The 18,233-nt window shown below is 40.4% G+C and overlaps 2 protein-coding genes across 6 annotated transcripts in view; both read left to right on the top strand.

The window, feature by feature from the left end:
• Window positions 1–10,253, top strand: part of ankfn1 (ankyrin repeat and fibronectin type III domain containing 1) — a 75,215-nt gene extending 64,962 nt beyond the window's left edge. For all 5 annotated transcript variants that reach the window (XM_057358069.1, XM_057358070.1, XM_057358071.1 and 2 more), the window contains 5 exons: window positions 541–682; window positions 2,449–2,617; window positions 3,248–3,414; window positions 5,687–5,897; window positions 6,259–10,253. In XM_057358069.1, coding sequence (XP_057214052.1) covers window positions 541–682; window positions 2,449–2,617; window positions 3,248–3,414; window positions 5,687–5,897; window positions 6,259–7,001 — 1,432 coding nt within the window. In that variant the 3' untranslated portion in view covers window positions 7,002–10,253. The remainder of the gene's footprint in view (window positions 1–540; window positions 683–2,448; window positions 2,618–3,247; window positions 3,415–5,686; window positions 5,898–6,258) is intronic.
• Window positions 10,254–12,231: 1,978 nt separating this feature from the next.
• nog3 (noggin 3) lies at window positions 12,232–14,022 on the top strand. The gene has a single exon (XM_057358086.1). It carries the CDS (start codon window positions 12,765–12,767, stop codon window positions 13,428–13,430), a length of 666 nt encoding a protein of 221 aa, XP_057214069.1. The 5' UTR covers window positions 12,232–12,764; the 3' UTR covers window positions 13,431–14,022.
• The last annotated feature ends 4,211 nt before the right edge of the window (window positions 14,023–18,233 follow it).

Raw genomic sequence — 18,233 nt, 5'->3', positions numbered from 1 at the left:
CTTTTCCCCCCCATTAACCAGCCCTCCAGACAGTAGCCTTGAGGCCGTCCTTGAGACTAAGACCATTAAGCTCCTGTTTGCTCCAACATGAACTGTGAGTTCTGTGAGCTGATGCCTTATACCTTCTCACAGTCAGAGAAATTGAAAGTAAGCTTAGTGAAAGAAAGTAGAGTGTTAGGCACTGATAGTCTCAGTCACCATTTACTTTCATTGCATATTTTTCCTTACAATGAAAGTGAATGGCGACTGAGGCTGTCAGACCCTTATATTCTGCCTAGCATCTCTTTTTGAGTTCTGCAAAAGAAACAAAGACATTAGAATTCGAAATGAATTGTGAGGCTGTTTAAAAAACTGGGTGATGTCATTTTTATATTGGGGTGCGCTGTCTCTTTAAATGTCAGACCTAAGACAGCAGCTGTGCCATCCCGCAAGCCTTTGGAACCAACTGGAACGCCACTCAAGTCGATTGCACCTCTGGAAACAGTGATATAGAAGTGTGTGTGTGTGTATTTTGACTGAATACTGTCTCTTCTCTCTCAGGGATGAGTGGGAATGGCTGCAGTCTCTGTCTGGCCCTGTGGAGGTGGAAGGCACAGAGCAGACTACAGACTGCCTCCTTTACTCTGAGCTCCAGATGGCTATTAGGAGTCTGCTGCACCAGATCAATCTACCTCTCCACCAGGTACTGCTGGCTATAGGACACTATCCACTTCACTACGGAACAATGGAAAAAGAACAAACAGAGCCAGTGTATACACATCTAGAGATGTGCAATCCATCAAAAGAGCTCTGTGTTTCCCAACGATATTATACAACGTTGTCTCTGAGAGAAACTTTAGAAAGATTGCTGTTTGAACAGAAAAATGTGAATTTGAACAGCACACAGTTTAGAAGTCTTAAGCTGTCTACTGTACACTACATTTACCAATACGCTTACAAAAATTTGGTATAGTTTCTACCATAGCTACAGCAGTATTTAATATAGTAAATCTGGTAGTCATGCACATTTTGAGGTCATTTAGTTAGTTACTTAAATACTAAAGGCTTGTCCACACCGGGACGATAATCGCGTGCGTTTATCGTCGACCTTTAACGCCTCGTGACTAAACAAAGGGCGCCAATGTGACACAATCTGGCACACCGACGTGCAAAACGGCAGGCATTTTAAAAAATTCTCATTTTTTTGTTTGACGTGCCGCGGTAAAAACTGGCCGACCAATTAGATTGGCGCTTTTGTTCACGTGCCTGGAGCTGCTGAAGTTACAGTAAAACACGACTTGGTGGCGCTCAAGCGCAAAACGGTCTTGCTGAGCACACATTGACGAAGAGGAAGCAAGATGAATTCTTCTTCTGTGTGACAAGCGAGCATCAGAAGCATAAAGTTGCGCAGCGCCACCTCGTGTACCGGGGTTTTTCTGTTTTTCATTAAGCACCATGTATGTCAGGGAGTGAATTTGCACGCTCACTCGGCTCATCGCCAGTGAAAATCGTTTGGTTTTGAACGCCGAAAAACGTCTCGAAAAATTCTGGCGATAAGAGCATGCGATATCGTCCCGGTGTGTACAAGTCTTAAGGCTGTTGAAAGAGAGATTTATTAAGTGCAAAGGTTCTGTAAACCTTGGAGAACTCAGGAAGCTACAGCATTAAGAAATAGATGAGAGTCAGAAAAAGATGATTGTTTTATCCACCACAGGCATTGTAGATATGTAACAGATGTAGATAGAGAGAGAGATGGATGCATGAATAGATGGATGGATGTATAGTGGAAACGGATGGATGGTTGGATGGATGGATACGGATGGATAAATAGATAGACGGACGGATGGATGGATGGATAGATAAATAGATAGAAAGAGAGATGGATGGATGTATAGTGGATACGGATGGATAAATAGATAAGACGGACCGACGGACGGACAGACATACAGATAGATGGATAGAAGGATAGATAGATTGAGAGAGAGAACAATGGACTGATGGATGGATGGATAGATATAGATGAATGGCTATAGATGGGTGGATGGATGGATGTATAGTGGATACGGAGGGTTGGTTGGATGGATAGGTAAATAGATAGACAGACGGACAGACAGACAGACAGATAGAGAGAGAGAGAACGATGGATGGATGGATATCGATGGATGGATAGATGGAAGAATGGATGGATATGGTTTGAGAGAGAGAGAGAGAGAGAGAGAGAGAGATTATAAGGAAATGCTGTAGTACTTTGCGGAGTTGACAATAATTGTGTCAAATGTATTATCTTTATGGTTATCATGGTAAATATTTGTCAGAGTAACTTAATTTCAGTGTTGTTTTTGTGTGCATTATGGGTTTTGGGATTTTTGCTCACTGCTCACTACTTAATGATGGCATGACATTGTTACCCTCTGACCCCCACATGGATTAAAGTCTGCTCGTGTGTGTGTGTGTGTGTGTCCTCCACAGGCCAAGCACTTCCGTCTCTACACACACGAGGTGCTGGAGCTGGGTCACAATGTGTCCTTTCTTCTGCTGCTGCCCGCCTCAGACGACGTTTGCTCTGCCCCGGGACAGACCAACCCCTACACACCACACTCGGGGTTCCTCAACCTCCCTCTTCAAATGTTTGAGCTCGGTACACTGGCTTCTGTTTCAAGCCCTACAATATTAGCTCAGTTGGCCTTATAAAAATCCACAGATTCCTTCCCCCTCCCTCTCCCGCCACTGCCCCCAGTCACACTCCCTCAGGACCTCTAGTAAATCAGGCAGACACACACACATACAGACATCAGCGGGGTGGCGGTGCGCACTGCGGCTAGCCAAACAGCCCCCACCACCCGCCGTTCTGCCCAGTCTGCGTAAAATAAGGAAAGGTTAAACAAGTAATCAATATTGCAATCCAATAAAATTTGCTTTAAAGAATGCACGATCGCTTTCTTTGAAATAACAGGGGGGGTTTTTTCGTGCCGCTTGGTAGCTTATTCAGCTGCTGTTTCGAGCAACTTTTAAACGATATACCGTGAGGTAGTTTCTACCCAAACACCATACACTTGTAAACCACCCACAGATTTCCATTACAACCACGTCTTTTAAAAAGATTCGTCAGTGTTTTTGGGACATTAATGATAACCCTCCTAGGGTCTCAATTTCACACGGCACGCCACCCAGTCAAGTCAATTTGAGAAGTGCAATAACATCACACTATCATTGCCCTTATGAGACGGTGTCAATTACTAACTATAGCATTCATCTTTTCGTTCTACAGTTCACTTTTGTTCATACAAGGAAAAATTCATCAGCCTGTACTGTCGGCTGTCCTCTGTGCTGGACCTGGATGCTCTGATTACCCAGCAGGCCTTTAGAGAAGCCATCACAGACTCAGAGGTGTCCACAGCCAAACAGAGGCACCAGCACATATTGGACTACATTCAGGTATGAGGTTTTGAGTTTGATTCATATGTTTTGTCTAGAAAGGACACAACCAACGTGCTTCATAACAAACTTATTCCTTCCCTAATATGGAAAACATTTTATTGCATTACATTAATTTGGTAGTATTTTTATTTTGGCCCTTCGTGAAGGATGCTTTATCCCTTTTGCCCAAAATGCTCTGCTTTTACCTATTAATCAGGTCTTCTTTCTAAATAAATGCAATAATTTCACAGAATCGCATTTGCAAATTTAAATTGTTTACATATTAGCTCACATTACAGCAAATGCAAACCTTAGTCATCGCACACAATGACCTCATGGATTAGGACAATTTGGCACTACATAGCGACAAACAATGTTTAGGAAAGCGCTGTGGTGATGTTAGTTGCTAACATTGAATGTTTTGGGATTAAAAAATCAAAAGGGCCTTTTCCCCAGGGGTTCTGAAATAAAGCCTAACCGCTTCATTCCCCTTTATTAGCAGCGCTCACGTCGTCTTGGTTACTTTCAGCAATACATCAGCGTGTTTCGATCTCTAGAATCGCGCGTGTAATCCCAGCCGCTTGGGAGTGTTGGAAACATCAAACTACAAAAACAATTTAAGCTAATAATCCAATTAGGATAGTTTATTGATGTCATAAAGCATAACTACTAGACGTATAAACTGTAAAACAAGTTGTTTTTCTTGTGTCGAAATTTCAATAACAGCTCAGCAGACTCTCACAATTCGACTTGAAAGGGAGGCGTGTGTTAAGCGCGCCGGTCTGAAAGAATCCCTCTTCGCCACCCCGGTCTGGACTATTAATTGAGATTGACCACAAAACCACAAGAGTGTTTGTGTGATGTCAGGTCCAAGAGGCCCTGGAAAAAAGAGGCGCGCTAACCACAGATTACACAGCGCCTGAGAGCGGCCAGGGGAAAAAATAATACCGATCGATGAGTGTGACTGCGCCACTGTGCGCGGCTGAGCAATGTGGCATCAATTAGCTCGAAAACCGTAATGTTCCAGGAGGCGGCGAACGAGAAAGCGTCTGTCACACTGGCACGTCGCTGGAAAGGGCTTGGGGTTCTGCTCTCGTGTGAGGTCCTGTCAGAGAGCTTACTGACGGACCGCAAAACACACTTTTCGAACGCTTGCGGCGGGGGTCATTATGCGACACCTGTATGCATTGATTTATTTATTTTAGGTTAAATACAACAATCCTTCGAATGAGTGGACTCAGCTACTGTTGGATCTGGTATTACTCGCATAATCTGAACCATTGTTTACTACACGGCACATCATAATCAATGGACAATTGACAAGCACAAATAATTGAACAACTCTGTGGGCACTTCTGACTTTTATTTGCATAGAAATTAGTTTTTTGGTGGTGTTTGCTCTGTAAGTGACTGTAAGTGTAAATATTCTCTGCATTCCAATGAGGAAGATGCTGGTTTTGTGCAAAACGGCTCGATTGTTCAGCGAATTCGCCCCTGGGGCTGATATAAGCCACGCTCTCTATTTCGGCTTATTTTCCCCTAATTTGTTGCAATATGCCCCAGCCAGCAACATCAGCCAAACACTTATTAGACGGTCTATTTCGCAACCTAAAGAGACTCGTATTATGGCCCCTGTCATACTGGAGTCCCCTCTTTGTCGTTAGAAGCCCGGCATATTTTCCAAAGGAGTCATCTTGCGGTGTCAGAACCCATTCCCATAAGCCGGATCTCGCATGGCATTTGCTAGAAAGAGCTCGGATTGCACTTTTTTTGTCTAGCCCGCTTCATTTTTGTTCGGCCTTTTTCCTTCCAATTTGAAATGAGCTCCTTGTAAATACAATTGCTATAGTAGGTCTCAGGGATGGAAAATATGAAAGCAGTAGTTGTGAAGATTCACTGCATGGAACTTAACAGCTCTGATTGAAAACACATTATAGTTTTATTCTGCACGCTAAATGGAAGCAACATGTACGATTCGGCTCTGATGTGACGGGCGGACGGAGAGAGATGACATGAAATAAATTACAATATTAGTCGCGGTCGCGTCCCTTCGGATTTCGCAACACGTTTCTCCGGCATCCTTTGAAGCTTTTGTGTCATGCGTTTTAATGGTTTTGAAAAGCTTTGTGTTCAAAGCGGATGGATTGTCTGTGTGAGAAAAAGTCTGTGATTTCCATTTATATAGTATCAACAATGAAAATATACGCATTGCATTCAAAACAACTTATTGGCAGCATTGCTGATGGAATAACTCTTTCTTTCACCGTTCTGTTTGTTTTTGTATTCAAAGCAATTGGACGAGATGTGGCGCGACGTCCGGTGGATCACCAATGCCCTACAGTGCGCCCGCTATAAACAGTCTCTCGGTTGGGTGCCTATCACCTGGCTGGTGGATGTCAGCGTGGAGCCACTTGTCCAGAAGAACGACTCCACATCCTCTAACACAGACTACGTTCCCACCCCCTCCCCGTCTCCAGAGATGAGAAGAAAGGGCACGATTGGTAAATGCAAAGGTTTTTCAATGGCTATGATTTATCTAGGGATACGTTTTTGTGCTGGTGACTGCACATCTGCGTCTCAGTGAAATGTTTTTTTTATATATATTTTTGAGCTGGTTGTTTTCAGATCATAAAGGAAAACACCAAAAAACAAATCAATTCATTTTGGTAATTATAATACAACATTAGTTCAAAATATTTGCTATTATAGCAATAAGCCAATAGAGGCACTGCATTACAGTAATTATAGTTTAAGGGATAGTACACCCAAAAATATGGCTCCTCCATGGCAAAATTATCTACTTAAAATGTTTAAATTACAACGAAATGATGAGCTTATTTTTTCAAGCCATGTCTATTGTAGAATCCCAGCCAGGCTCTGATGAGGAGGGCTGCTCGGAGGTCTTTCTCCCCACGGACAGCGACTATGACTCCAGTGACGCCTTGAGCCCCCGTGAACTGGACCTGGTGTATTCCTCAGCCCAGGATCTCTCTCATCAATCTGCACATGTTCTCAGCGGCAGCGCTCCAGATGTGCTTCAGATGCATGATCTCAAATACAGCGCGTGCTCCGAGTCCATCCTGGAGACCGATTCCTGCGCCAAGGACATGGAGGACCTGTCGCTGTCCTCGTATTCCGTAAAGTCCGGGGACAAACCGTCTCGCTGCAAGTTCCTGGCCGACCCCCCGATGAAACGCAAGCTGCTCTCCAAAAGCCACCCTCAGAGGAGTTACTTCAGCGGGCCGCATCGCTGGCTACGCGTGCAAAGCGAGAGCCGCACTCCATCGCTCTCTGAAGGCATCTACACCAGACAGAGCGATATGGAGCTACCGCTGGAATCGCCCCTGCCGCACTCTCCCACTACCTCCTACAGTTTGGACGAGTACAGGGCGACGTACAGGGAGAGCAAACCCAACATCCGCAGGATCTTCGTGGAGTCGTGCAGCGAGACTTCGCCCAGCAGAGACTGGGAGGAGAAGGTGACGACAGGGGCTACCGCAGGAGAGCCTGGAGCGGGATATGGCACCGGCGCGGAAGCTCAGGACTTGGACTCGGACGAGCTTACGAACGAACAAGTGTCAGAGATCCTCAGCAGCGCTCTTTAGAAGGGTTTGATGCGCGTTCATCTCACCACCTGTATTGCCTCCAAAACTACCCCTCGCCTCCAGAACTATACTGTACAACACAATACAACTCACAGTTGTAGCGAGGGAACCCTTAGCCTAATCAATTCTTGCGTCCTCTCTGTAGAGCATTCAGGAGGATGTGAAGTTGCAGGTCAACTTTGTGGGACTCATAAACCATGGCTCTGACTGTTAAAATGCTGATTATTAATGCAACCTGAATTAAAGCACTGCTTTTCCTCAGAACTTGAAATCTCCTAAGACTGTAGAGCGCAGTAGTGACCGCCCGCTTGGTTTTGGAAGTGTCGTTTCTTCGTTCATTTTCACCATAGTGATTTCTAAAAAGAAGCTTTGAACCAGATCTGTCAGCCCAGATATGCATAACAATTCCGAATTGAATTTGAAGCCAAAAAGCAGAATGATTTTATTCATGGTTTAATTTTAAACCATTTGCTTAAAGGGGTCATATGATAGGGCTAAAACTAATATTATCGTTTGTTTTAGATGTAATGCAATGTGTATACACGATTTAAGGTTAAAAAACGCTGTATTTTCCACATACCGTGCATGTTTGTATCTCCTCTTTGCCCCGCCTCTCTGAAACGCGGGGATTTTTTACAAAGCTCATCGCTCTGACAAGCGAGGTGTGCTATGATTGGCCAGTTAACCAGTGCGTAGTGATTGGTCGAATACTGCAAGTTTGAGATGGAAATGTAACGCCTCTTACCATATTTGGAACATCAGGTTCCAAAGCAATTGTACTGACAGGTACGCCCATCTTACTTGCGTATACATTTGGGCGGTCTTAGTGGGTGTGGTTACACGAGGCATTTAAGGCAGGTCTAGGTGAGCATTCGCCTTTAGATAGAATGCATCTTTTGTTCACACACTTTATTTTTTGCAATTTTACGTGTCTAATACATGCATGGGCAACACACCAAAGACACAGAAAAACACGTATTAGCGCCATATGACCCCTTTAATATATATAGATAATACTGTAGGCTACATAGTATAGATTTTTTAATGATGTTGAAAATCAATCGATTATTTTATGGGTTAAAAAACTAAAATCTGTTATTGAGCAAGAACATAGACAATGGCAATGTCAGATGTGTTTCAACACGAAATTGAGTACCTAAAGAAACTTGCAATTTTATATTTCAAACAGAGGTGGCGATAGAGAATTAAAAGTTATGGATTGCGGTTGCATTGCTAAATATTGTCACAAAAGGTAAATTTCGCTATGCAGAAAATATTATGGTATTTTACTTCCAGAACTATGCGGTTGTGCTCTATTCTGGTGTTTTTAGGTGAAGGGTGGAGTTAGATAACTTAGCAGTTGAATTTCAGTTTGCAGTTGTATGACAGGTGTATGATTTAGTTTTACTCACTTTAAATGGTATACTTTATTATTGAAGTATAAACGCAACCCCGTCACATTGCATGTTTTTATTGGAGTGTTTATCAGTGTTCAGAAACGACAGGTGTGCGAAAGACTGCAGTAAGTTTTACGCTTGTCTTTACTTCCACAAATGAGAGCCCTTCAAAAGTTAGTTTCAGGGAAAGAGGGTGTGACAATTGTTTCCAAACTCTACAGCATACAACACAATAACTGCTCTATCCGAAATCGTTTTATTGAATTGTGCATTGTTTACCTTTTGATGGCGGTTTGTGGTGTGCGATTGTTCACGTTTGAAGATTAATTGTAATGAATTTGTTTCTGTTCTTATTTATGATGGGTAACCCACTTATATAATGGAATTGAAAACCACTTGTTTTACAGGTTGGTGTGGGGACTGAATTTTTAATTTGGATGTTCATCCCACACCTTTTACTAGAATGACAACCCGGTATCATGAATTGCGTATAAATAACACGCTGTTGCATTATCGTGAAATACGTACGCCAAAATTCGATTTTGCGTGCATATGATACGCCAATGTTTGCCTGCACCTCGCTGGAGAGCAGCCATTTTGAAACGTACATGAAGAGGAAACACTGAATTAATTAAAATAATACTGTTAGGTTTAGAGTAGAGGTTATAATATGCACGCACGCTAACATTAGGTTTAGGGTTTGGGTTAGGGGACAGGTTAATAAGACAAATTTCCGGTTAATATGCACGCGCCCTAAATTGGCGTATCATATGCACGCAAAAATAGGCGTATTTATGCACGCAAAATCGAACTTTGGCGTTCGTATTTCACGTGCAACGCGCGTGTTTGTTATTTGTACGCAATTCATGAGACTGGGCTCAGAATGAGGTAGTTTAATTGCTGGATTGTTTGAATTGGACCACTTTTGACCTTTTAAAAGAAAATTTTATTTGCTTTTATTTCCTTATTTGCTTTTTTTGCAAATTTGTGCCACTTTATAAAAAAAAAACATAAGAAGGGTATTTGGATGATTTGAAAGTAGATTATTCATTTTACGTTAAATTTACATTCATTCTAAGTAAAGCCATATATATTTTGTCACACAATTCATTTAAACTATATTACAGTCATTTTGCAATTATTTCTTCTCCCGAAAACAAATCAGTGTGAATGTATTTATTCACAGTAATCCATATGCCCTAAAAGATTATTAAGCAAAACCTTATTTTTTCGAATGAAAAGGGCAGCTTACGCAAGCAACATTGTGAAGTGTCTGTTGCTGTTTCAACAATTTGTTGTTTGTAGTGCGGGCTTTTTCTTTGTAAACCAATATTTGCACAAAATGTTCATAGATTTCCAAAAATATGCCGCATCTGAACGTTTTCCACGGAAGGACTGTATAAATTTCATCTTCCATGTTAAATGTACAGTGACGTCAGCTGGTGCTCAAAATCCTGTGGGTAAAATGCACTGCACCGCGTTTGGGCCCAGTTCTTTATGCATTTAACACAACCCCGGTGATGAAGCATTATACCACACCTTATGTATTCCAGATAAACGATTAAACTTTTTGCAACTGGCATTGAGGGTATTGTTAAATTATGAGTATATTTGTCTTGATACCTTTATACTGTGCACATTGCAAGCCAAAACAATTGAGAAGCATCATATCTGTATATTTTTGCATTATGCATTTATTGATCGAAATAATATATTTCAGTATTGTATTTTTGATGGTTAGTCCCATGTCATATAAGTTTTGTTGTTTTGTAACTTGTTTGCTTTTTGTGATGCCATTTGAATATGACGCTGTGACAGATGTGTTTTGAGTCATAAAAGAATAAAAACTCTGTAAATATGATATGCTTTTGCGCTGTTCAATGTATTCTAATTGTCCATTTGCGTTATCTCAAGTAGATGTTTTTTATGTTCTTTAAATTTTCATTTCTGAATTAAGTGCATTTTTTATTATTTTAGGTGTAGGCTACTATAGTAAAGTGACACAAACCTTGGTTTACAACGCTGCACGTTAAACAAGACGAAAAACAAATTCTTTTCTCTGCATGTTCGTATTTAAAACTTGAACCGAGCGCGTGATAGCAACAGTGAAACCGTAACTTTCAAATCGAGCGTTCAAATTGCTCTCTTGTTAGAGCATCAAAGGTCTTCACAGGGAACTAAACAAAAACAAATGACATTTTTATCTAGCTGGCTCATGAAAGAATCGGGAATATTTGGACCTCAGGCTGGGAGGGCTTTTGATCCATCATTAAGATTAAGTGAACTTCAGAGTGAGAGGTGCATTAAGCGCGAGACATTGATGGTCACGGATGCGCGACTGCTCTTGCGCAGATATTTCTACAAGAATCAAAGGCCAGACACGTGAGTCTCACCATGAGAACAGTGTGTATACGTTGGAAATAACCTCAAACCTTGGCAGAGGATGCTGTCAATGATATGATCTGTTGATTAAATTCGGAATGACGCAATGTTCTCTATTCTCAGCGAAAATTGACAAAAGCCAGTTTGAATATGGCCTTTAATCCAGTGCGATGTGTCCCAACTCCTATTACCAGACACTTCCATGGTAACCACTGTAACACAGTAAAACAGTCATTGGTACAAATTGCATGCTCGAATGCGTCATTTATACAGGAATACAGAAATACATCTACTCAGCCACATAGGTCAAGGTCCTCGGTGTGAGTGACACTTAATACTAAGACAGCATGGCCACTGTTCATCACAAATGCATTAATCAGTTTTATGTTCATAGGACCTTGAAATACACAGCATACCTCTTTATTTGGCTCTCAGAAATGTCTTTGTTTGGTCCTGCGTTCTGTAATTCTATCCAGCGGATGGGCCATTTTTAAGGACCAGTGATCCCTTCGTCACTACAGACGGTTGGCAAGCTTATCTCAAAAACATAATTTCAGACCACTTCCTTTCTTTTAAATAAGAACTCGCATTCTGCTGGCGCCGGACGTTCACGGACACAAGACACAAGCAATCCAGAAAATTGCTCTAAGGTCAATTTAAACGTTAAAGAGGAGCACAGGAATATCATAGGAGATGTGGAACTTGAAACTTGTTCTTTTTTCTTCTGGGGTATCTGAGTGCAACTTGGACATCAAAACAAAAGTTAGACGTTGGCACAGCCTGTTTTAACTGAACAGTGGCACATTTTCTGTTTATTTCATTAACATTTCAGGGTGTGCTTTTGAAAAAGACAAAAAATGTTTAAACGTTATTTTTCTTGCACACATATATGCAACCCAATATATAAACGAATCTAAAAATTCAAGCGAAACCTTTATATCATCATACTTTTGTTAGGTAACTGTTTAAAATACAAGGGTCAGGTTGGGAAAGGTTTTCACACGTATTATTTATTGTGATTTTATATAATTTATTCATTAAATTTATGATTTTATATAGTTATGTTTTATCATATTTTAACGGTTTGCTTTTTATTATTTGTTTTGTGTTTCATGATTGTTTTGCATTTTACTGAAAAGCAATACAATAGGCTATAGATGTTCCCATTGTGACAATATATCCAAATTTCTCCCCATAATTCCAAATCATTCATTTCTTAACATAAAAATGAACATTTTACAGATTTTAACATTAGTAGTGATTAAAATGACACTTTGTTTGGTTTGAATTGAAATAACCCACCGTTACAGAGACTCGTTTCTTACTGCCATGCAAGTCTGCGCGCACCAGCAGAGGGCGATCAACGACGATAGACAGCACTCTGGACCCGTTATATCCCACCCACCCCCACACCCCTCACAGCCATCCCACCCCCTCCCTAAATAGAAGGAGGTGTCGTGGAGCTCTGGCAACAGACCCACAATTGAGAATGGGTCTTTGGGTTCTGTCGCGACCCTTGAGGATAAATCAGACGAGCCAGGTGATTCTCAGTTCGGCGCCCATCACCAGTAACCATGCAGATCCTCAGACCTCAGGACTCCGGATTCAGATGCGAGGAACCGAGTGTGTACACACGCCCGAGAGCGCAAAGCGGAGACCGGGTCCGCCTGCACGTCTGATGCTGTCATGAGCCCATTTGCAGATGGAAAGCCGTGCGTAAAAGCAGAACCAGGAGTCCAAAAGACGCGCGTCATGACCATAAAGTAGCTCGACACACCGTTTTCGGATTTCTGTCTGCATTTCTCTGATTATGCATTTGTGCAGCGGTTTGAATTGAACAAACAGTTTTGTAAGGAGATCATTCGTGGAGAGATCACCGCAGCCGCTGCGCGCACCGGAGTTTGCGCGCACACATCTCGCCAAAAACTCAAGCAAACAGTCAAGCGCAAGGATTAATCTAAAATCTGACATCCATAACTGAAAGATGGATAACGTGCCATATTATCTGTCAGTCTATGTACTAATTTTCTCCCTCGGATTTAGGATAGAAGAAGGGATGTGCCAACATTACTACCTCCTCCGTCCCAGCGACAGTCTCCCTATAGTGGAGCTCAAGGAGGACCCGGACCCCATATTGGACCCTAAAGAGAAAGATCTGAACGAAACCGAACTCAGAGCCATAATGGGCAGTCACTTCGACCAGAACTTTATGTCTATAACTCCACCCGAGGACAAATACGCAGGACTCGACGACCTGAACGAATCGGAACTCACGAAGCTGCGTCCCACCGGCACCATGCCCAAAGACATCAAAGCGATGGAGTTCGAGATCCAGCATGGTAAAAAACACAAGCCCAGTAGGAAACTCAGAAGAAGGCTTCAGCTTTGGCTGTGGAACTATACTTTCTGTCCGGTGGTGCATACATGGCAGGACTTGGGGGGCAGATTCTGGCCCCGTTATGTGAAGGTGGGCAGCTGCTACAGTAAAAGGTCTTGTTCGTTTCCAGAAGGGATGGTTTGCAAACCTGCCAAATCTACCCATTTTACAGTTTTGAGATGGAGGTGCGTGAGAAAGGGTGGACTCAAATGCTCTTGGATACCAATTCAGTACCCCATTATTTCAGAGTGCAAATGCTCCTGTCCGAACTGAAATAAGCTACAGGCTCATTTTCACATGCACTGTCTAATGTGGGAATGTATTATGTATATGTTGTGCCATTTTAGGTGACACTTTACATTGGTGTTCATGTTACTGTTCAATTACAGAAGTTAAGTATGGACTTAATTCTTTTGTGGGGCTGCTTGTCATCATATGGTTATTTGTCTTTACTATAGTAATAATTACAGGAACATGCGTGACATGGACACAGTAATGTAAAGTGGTACTCGATTCATTTGTAAAGAAAAAAAGGTCAGTATTTGCCTACAATAATTACTATTGTCTACTGTAATTGCTAAGCATCATGTTGTTCTAATGTAACTCTATACATATTTATGTCAAAGAAGATTTCGCATTGCGGAAAATCAAAGTGCTATTGAAGGAATTCCAAGCCTTTTCCATTATTCGGAAAAAAACTTTATCTTTATACACCTCAGACTGGAGAATATAGATTACAGTCTCGGTGAGCTGTAAATATAAGGGGAATGGAAAATAACTGCTCATGTAAATTAAATAAAGAAACGTCTATTTATTCTTTATGTTCAACATGTAGTCCAAATGCATTTAAAATAAAACCACTGAAAATGCCATGAACTGTTTTTGCTTCTTTCACACTACTAATACATACACTTGTATTTCTGATACCTCACACCAACTGCACACACACTATAAAATTCCCCGGTGGCTATTTATAAAGACCGGATGTGATGTTAATTGAGGTGATATTATTTTAATTTGACTTATGAAGTCAAGTCTGGATGGTAATGGACAATCAGTGATTCGTATTCCTCAGAGGGAGTGGATCAGTTACTTTGTTTTTTTCCCTCAGAGACGCCGTTCTGTCCTTAGACAGTCTGAAGGGTCTTTGTAAAAGGATTAAAAGTTAAAGACCTTCATTTTCAGATTCTTTCATTTAATCTGTGTGGCGCCTGAAACACATGCTGGATGGATGATCACATGTAAAACCTTCTCTGCTCTGTCTGCTGCTTTAAGTCTATTGGCATCAAAAGCACAACTTGACCTCGGAAAGGAATGAAGATACTAAAGTTCCATTCTATATCGATTAAGTTTAAGCCTGTTATTTGACAAACGTCACTTTGAAAGCGTTTGATTTTAGTCCCATTTTTCAACTTGTGAATGCATTCTGAAGACATTTGTAAGATTGGACTGTTACATTATTTTGCAGGGAAATCTTTGAGGCTCACCGACTTACCGTAAAGCTGGAGAGTTAAGAGTGAACATGAGATGGATCACGCAAAGTTATTCATGCTATAATGTAGCGGTTTACATTTACGCATTACGCTTTTATCTAAAACGACTTACATTGCATTGTATTATACAGTTAATATACAGTTAGAACAATTGCTTTCTATCCAAAATAAAAGCACGCTGCGTGCCATAAGTCTGCTTGTATAGAATAAAATAGCCCTAGTTAGGTTGCTTGCTCATAAAAATACAGTTCACATTTAGTTTTCCACAGTAAGTACTTGAAGATAACATCTGTATGTTATTTCTAAAGCTCTTTGCAAAGTTTCTAATATGCTTAGTAAGCTTTCTCCTTTCTTCTTCTTTTTTTTGGTGTGCATTTTCCACATTTTTTCCACACAGGGTGCACAAACACCAGCTTAATGTACCTCACTCCACAATCTTCAAACTTAACACTCACAGATGCTCAGAAACATCCTGTTTTATCGTCCTCTGGGCATCCCGTCCCAGGAGACACAACTGGAAACTTCATCTCACACAGTACCGTGCCACCCAAGTTCTGGAGTCCATCCAGCATCACTAACAATCAGGTGTGAGGAACACTTGCGCCCTTACACGCTGCGCCCTTCCCGTGATGAAAGCCAGTCTGGCCACCCAGGCGCTCTCTCTCTAACCATGACAGAGCGGGAAAACCACCAGTCATTAAACCTTCAGATTGTTTTTTGCCCAGACACTCCCTGAACGAAGAAGCGTTCTCATTGGTCTGAGCCCAGTGCGTGTTTCCTGGCGACTGGACCAAATAACTGGCATGCAGAGGATGGATGGAACCCAAACCAAAGAAACATGGGGACATGAGTTTGTGGGCAATACAAATGGACTGGAAACTCCTTGCTGAAAGAGCTCCAATATCACTCACAAATATGTGATTGACAGATATTTACATAATTCTTTAATGATGACTTTTAATGGCCCATTTAAGATGAAATCTTCATGGTTACACAGAAGAATATTGATTTGCATTTTTGTTAGTTTTGCCAAAATGTTATGTCATCTTGAACATCATTTTTTCCCCAATTATAAAAAAGGCTCAAATGAACAAAGGAATATAGATACATTTAAGATAGGCCTATATTTACTGGTTTTCATCTTTGTATGCTATAACATTCCATTCAAATTTCTGCTTGTTTATTTTTGCTATTAGACAGAATTAGCATTGAAAGCCGGAGTAAGCGAGTCTCCAAAAAATCTAGAATCAGCGTCCAACTGTGAAAGCATATCTAGAGAAATTATGTTGTTTTCAACGTTGCCAGTGAAATGTGTCACTTTACAGCCTTGACTTGTCAACGTTTCTTATATTTTATGAGTGTGTGACACTTCGAAAAAGCATGTGGTAAAACTTACATTTATAGCGGATGATGTCAGGAAAAGACACGTATCAACACAAGCCAGAGGCTGCGGCGTCACTCCGCTGCTATAAGAGCATTCTGTTCTCTGTACATTCTGTTTTTGTTATTTCAAATTAAAAGAGGAATTTTGTAACATGTTGCATACAGTACCTGCATTTGCCTTGGTCATACTTTTTATATTTATTTTTTAATATTTATGCATAAATAATGTTGACTTTTCATAAATTATTGGTTATGATTTTTTACCTGTTAAAAATGGTTGGATAAATGGAAAGATTTTTTTTATATTACATTATCTACATTACCCCTAAAATGAAAATTCTGTCTTAATTTACTCACTCCCCAGTTGTTTCAAATCTGCAAATTTCTTTTGACTACCGTTGTAATTTTTACTATATGGCAGTCGTAGTCAATGGTGGCCAGTAACTGTTTGGTTACAAGCATTATTCCAAATATCTGTGTGTTCATCAGAACATAGAAATTTATACAGATTTGGATTAACTCAATGGTGAGTAAACAATGACAGAATTGTTATTTTTAAGTTATTATTAAGTTGTTCACTCTGAATAAATCTGAAATTATTTCTTTCAACCTTATTTGTGTACTTCAATCAAAAGTGCATACTTAAAATATACATTTCTTCTTCTTAGTCTTCTTAAAGAAAGACTTTCTGACTTAAGAAGACAATGAATATTTTAAGTCCGTTTTGCATCAGTATCTTTGTTTAATTCTATTGTTAGATGCCTTTAAACTGCACATTGTTGGGTAAGTTACTCTAAAAAGTAATACATTACTAGTTACTAGTTACATATTCAATAGTGTAATTAGATTACTGTACAAATTACAATATAAAGTGAAATGGCTTTTCATTTAATTAATTCAAACAAATAATATATAACTACATAAATTATTCTTATTAACTGCCAAAGTATACAAATGTGAGAAGGATACTTTAGAGCATTCATTTTAAAGTGAGACTTATGATTTTGATGTCATGTCCACTATTGAATATATTACACAGTATTTAGTTCAATTACATCAGAAGTAACTGTAATTAAATTACAGAAAAAATAAGAGTAATCCCTTACTCTACTTTTTCAATGGAAAGTAATTAAATTACAGTAACTAATTACTTAGTAACTAGTTACACCCCACAATGAAAATGCATATATGTGATTGGGTTTGAGTGATTCTGTTGAAGATCATACAATATCATTGAGGAAAAGGTCAGTAGGATCTCAATTTCACACCAGTGATCATAGCGCTGGAATCACTTTTGTTGAAATGTTGAAAGATCAGATGTATATTTGCAGACGTGCAGGGTCAAACTGACTTTGATGTCTGCACCAGATATGATTAAAGAATGTGTCATTCTTAATGAAAGTGAAACAGCAATGCACAATGACCTGGACCAGAAAAGCAAACTGTTAATGCATATCCAACATACTTTAAAAAGACTTTCAGGCAGTGGGAACGATTGGAAAACAACGAATTTATGAAAATATTAAAATGTAATACCCTAAATTTTCTGGTGTCTAAAAAATTTTTTGACCCTAAAGGCAGGACTAAAAGGCGTATCGCTATGAGTGCCACTCATACTCTGTATAAGAAATGTGAAAAATTCCAATATTTGTGGATGCACTTTTGTCGATGATTACAGCTTTCACCATTGAACTTGCCACTTATTGAATTTTGTGAATGTGGAAAGTGACCCCTTGCAACTAAATGCTGACAGACACGCATAAAATCCGCCATGCAGGCTTCAGTCTGACCTTAAGATCTCATAATTTTCTCCCCCTTTAAGAACACTACAGAAATCTAAGGGATGGCAAATACTTGACTCAACCGAGGTTTAATCAAACCGCAAGCTTCATCTCCCTTTTGTTCCTCCTGCCTTTTTTCCTCAAGAAATTGGCAGCGCAGCCCTATAATTTCCCCCCATTCGCCAGGCCAATGCGGGCTCCGTGCCATAGTCCCACCCATCGCTGTCTATATAGTAAAAAATAGGTTTGTTCCTGTAAAGGAGGCAGGATCTCCTATTCTCATAACACTTAAAACAAACATTTTAATCCTTTACTGAAAGACAAATCTCTGTGCATGCAGTTGCCACCCATTTGCTGCATCCTCACTGCCTGAATCTAAGGTCTGAGATAGTGTTTGTTTATTTTAATTATATAGAGAT

Source organism: Triplophysa rosa, linkage group LG18, assembly GCF_024868665.1.
Source record: "Triplophysa rosa linkage group LG18, Trosa_1v2, whole genome shotgun sequence".
NCBI classification, from domain to species: domain Eukaryota; kingdom Metazoa; phylum Chordata; class Actinopteri; order Cypriniformes; family Nemacheilidae; genus Triplophysa; species Triplophysa rosa.
The sequence above is the reverse complement of the archived record's forward strand: the minus strand, read 5'-3'. Positions and strand labels throughout refer to the sequence as shown.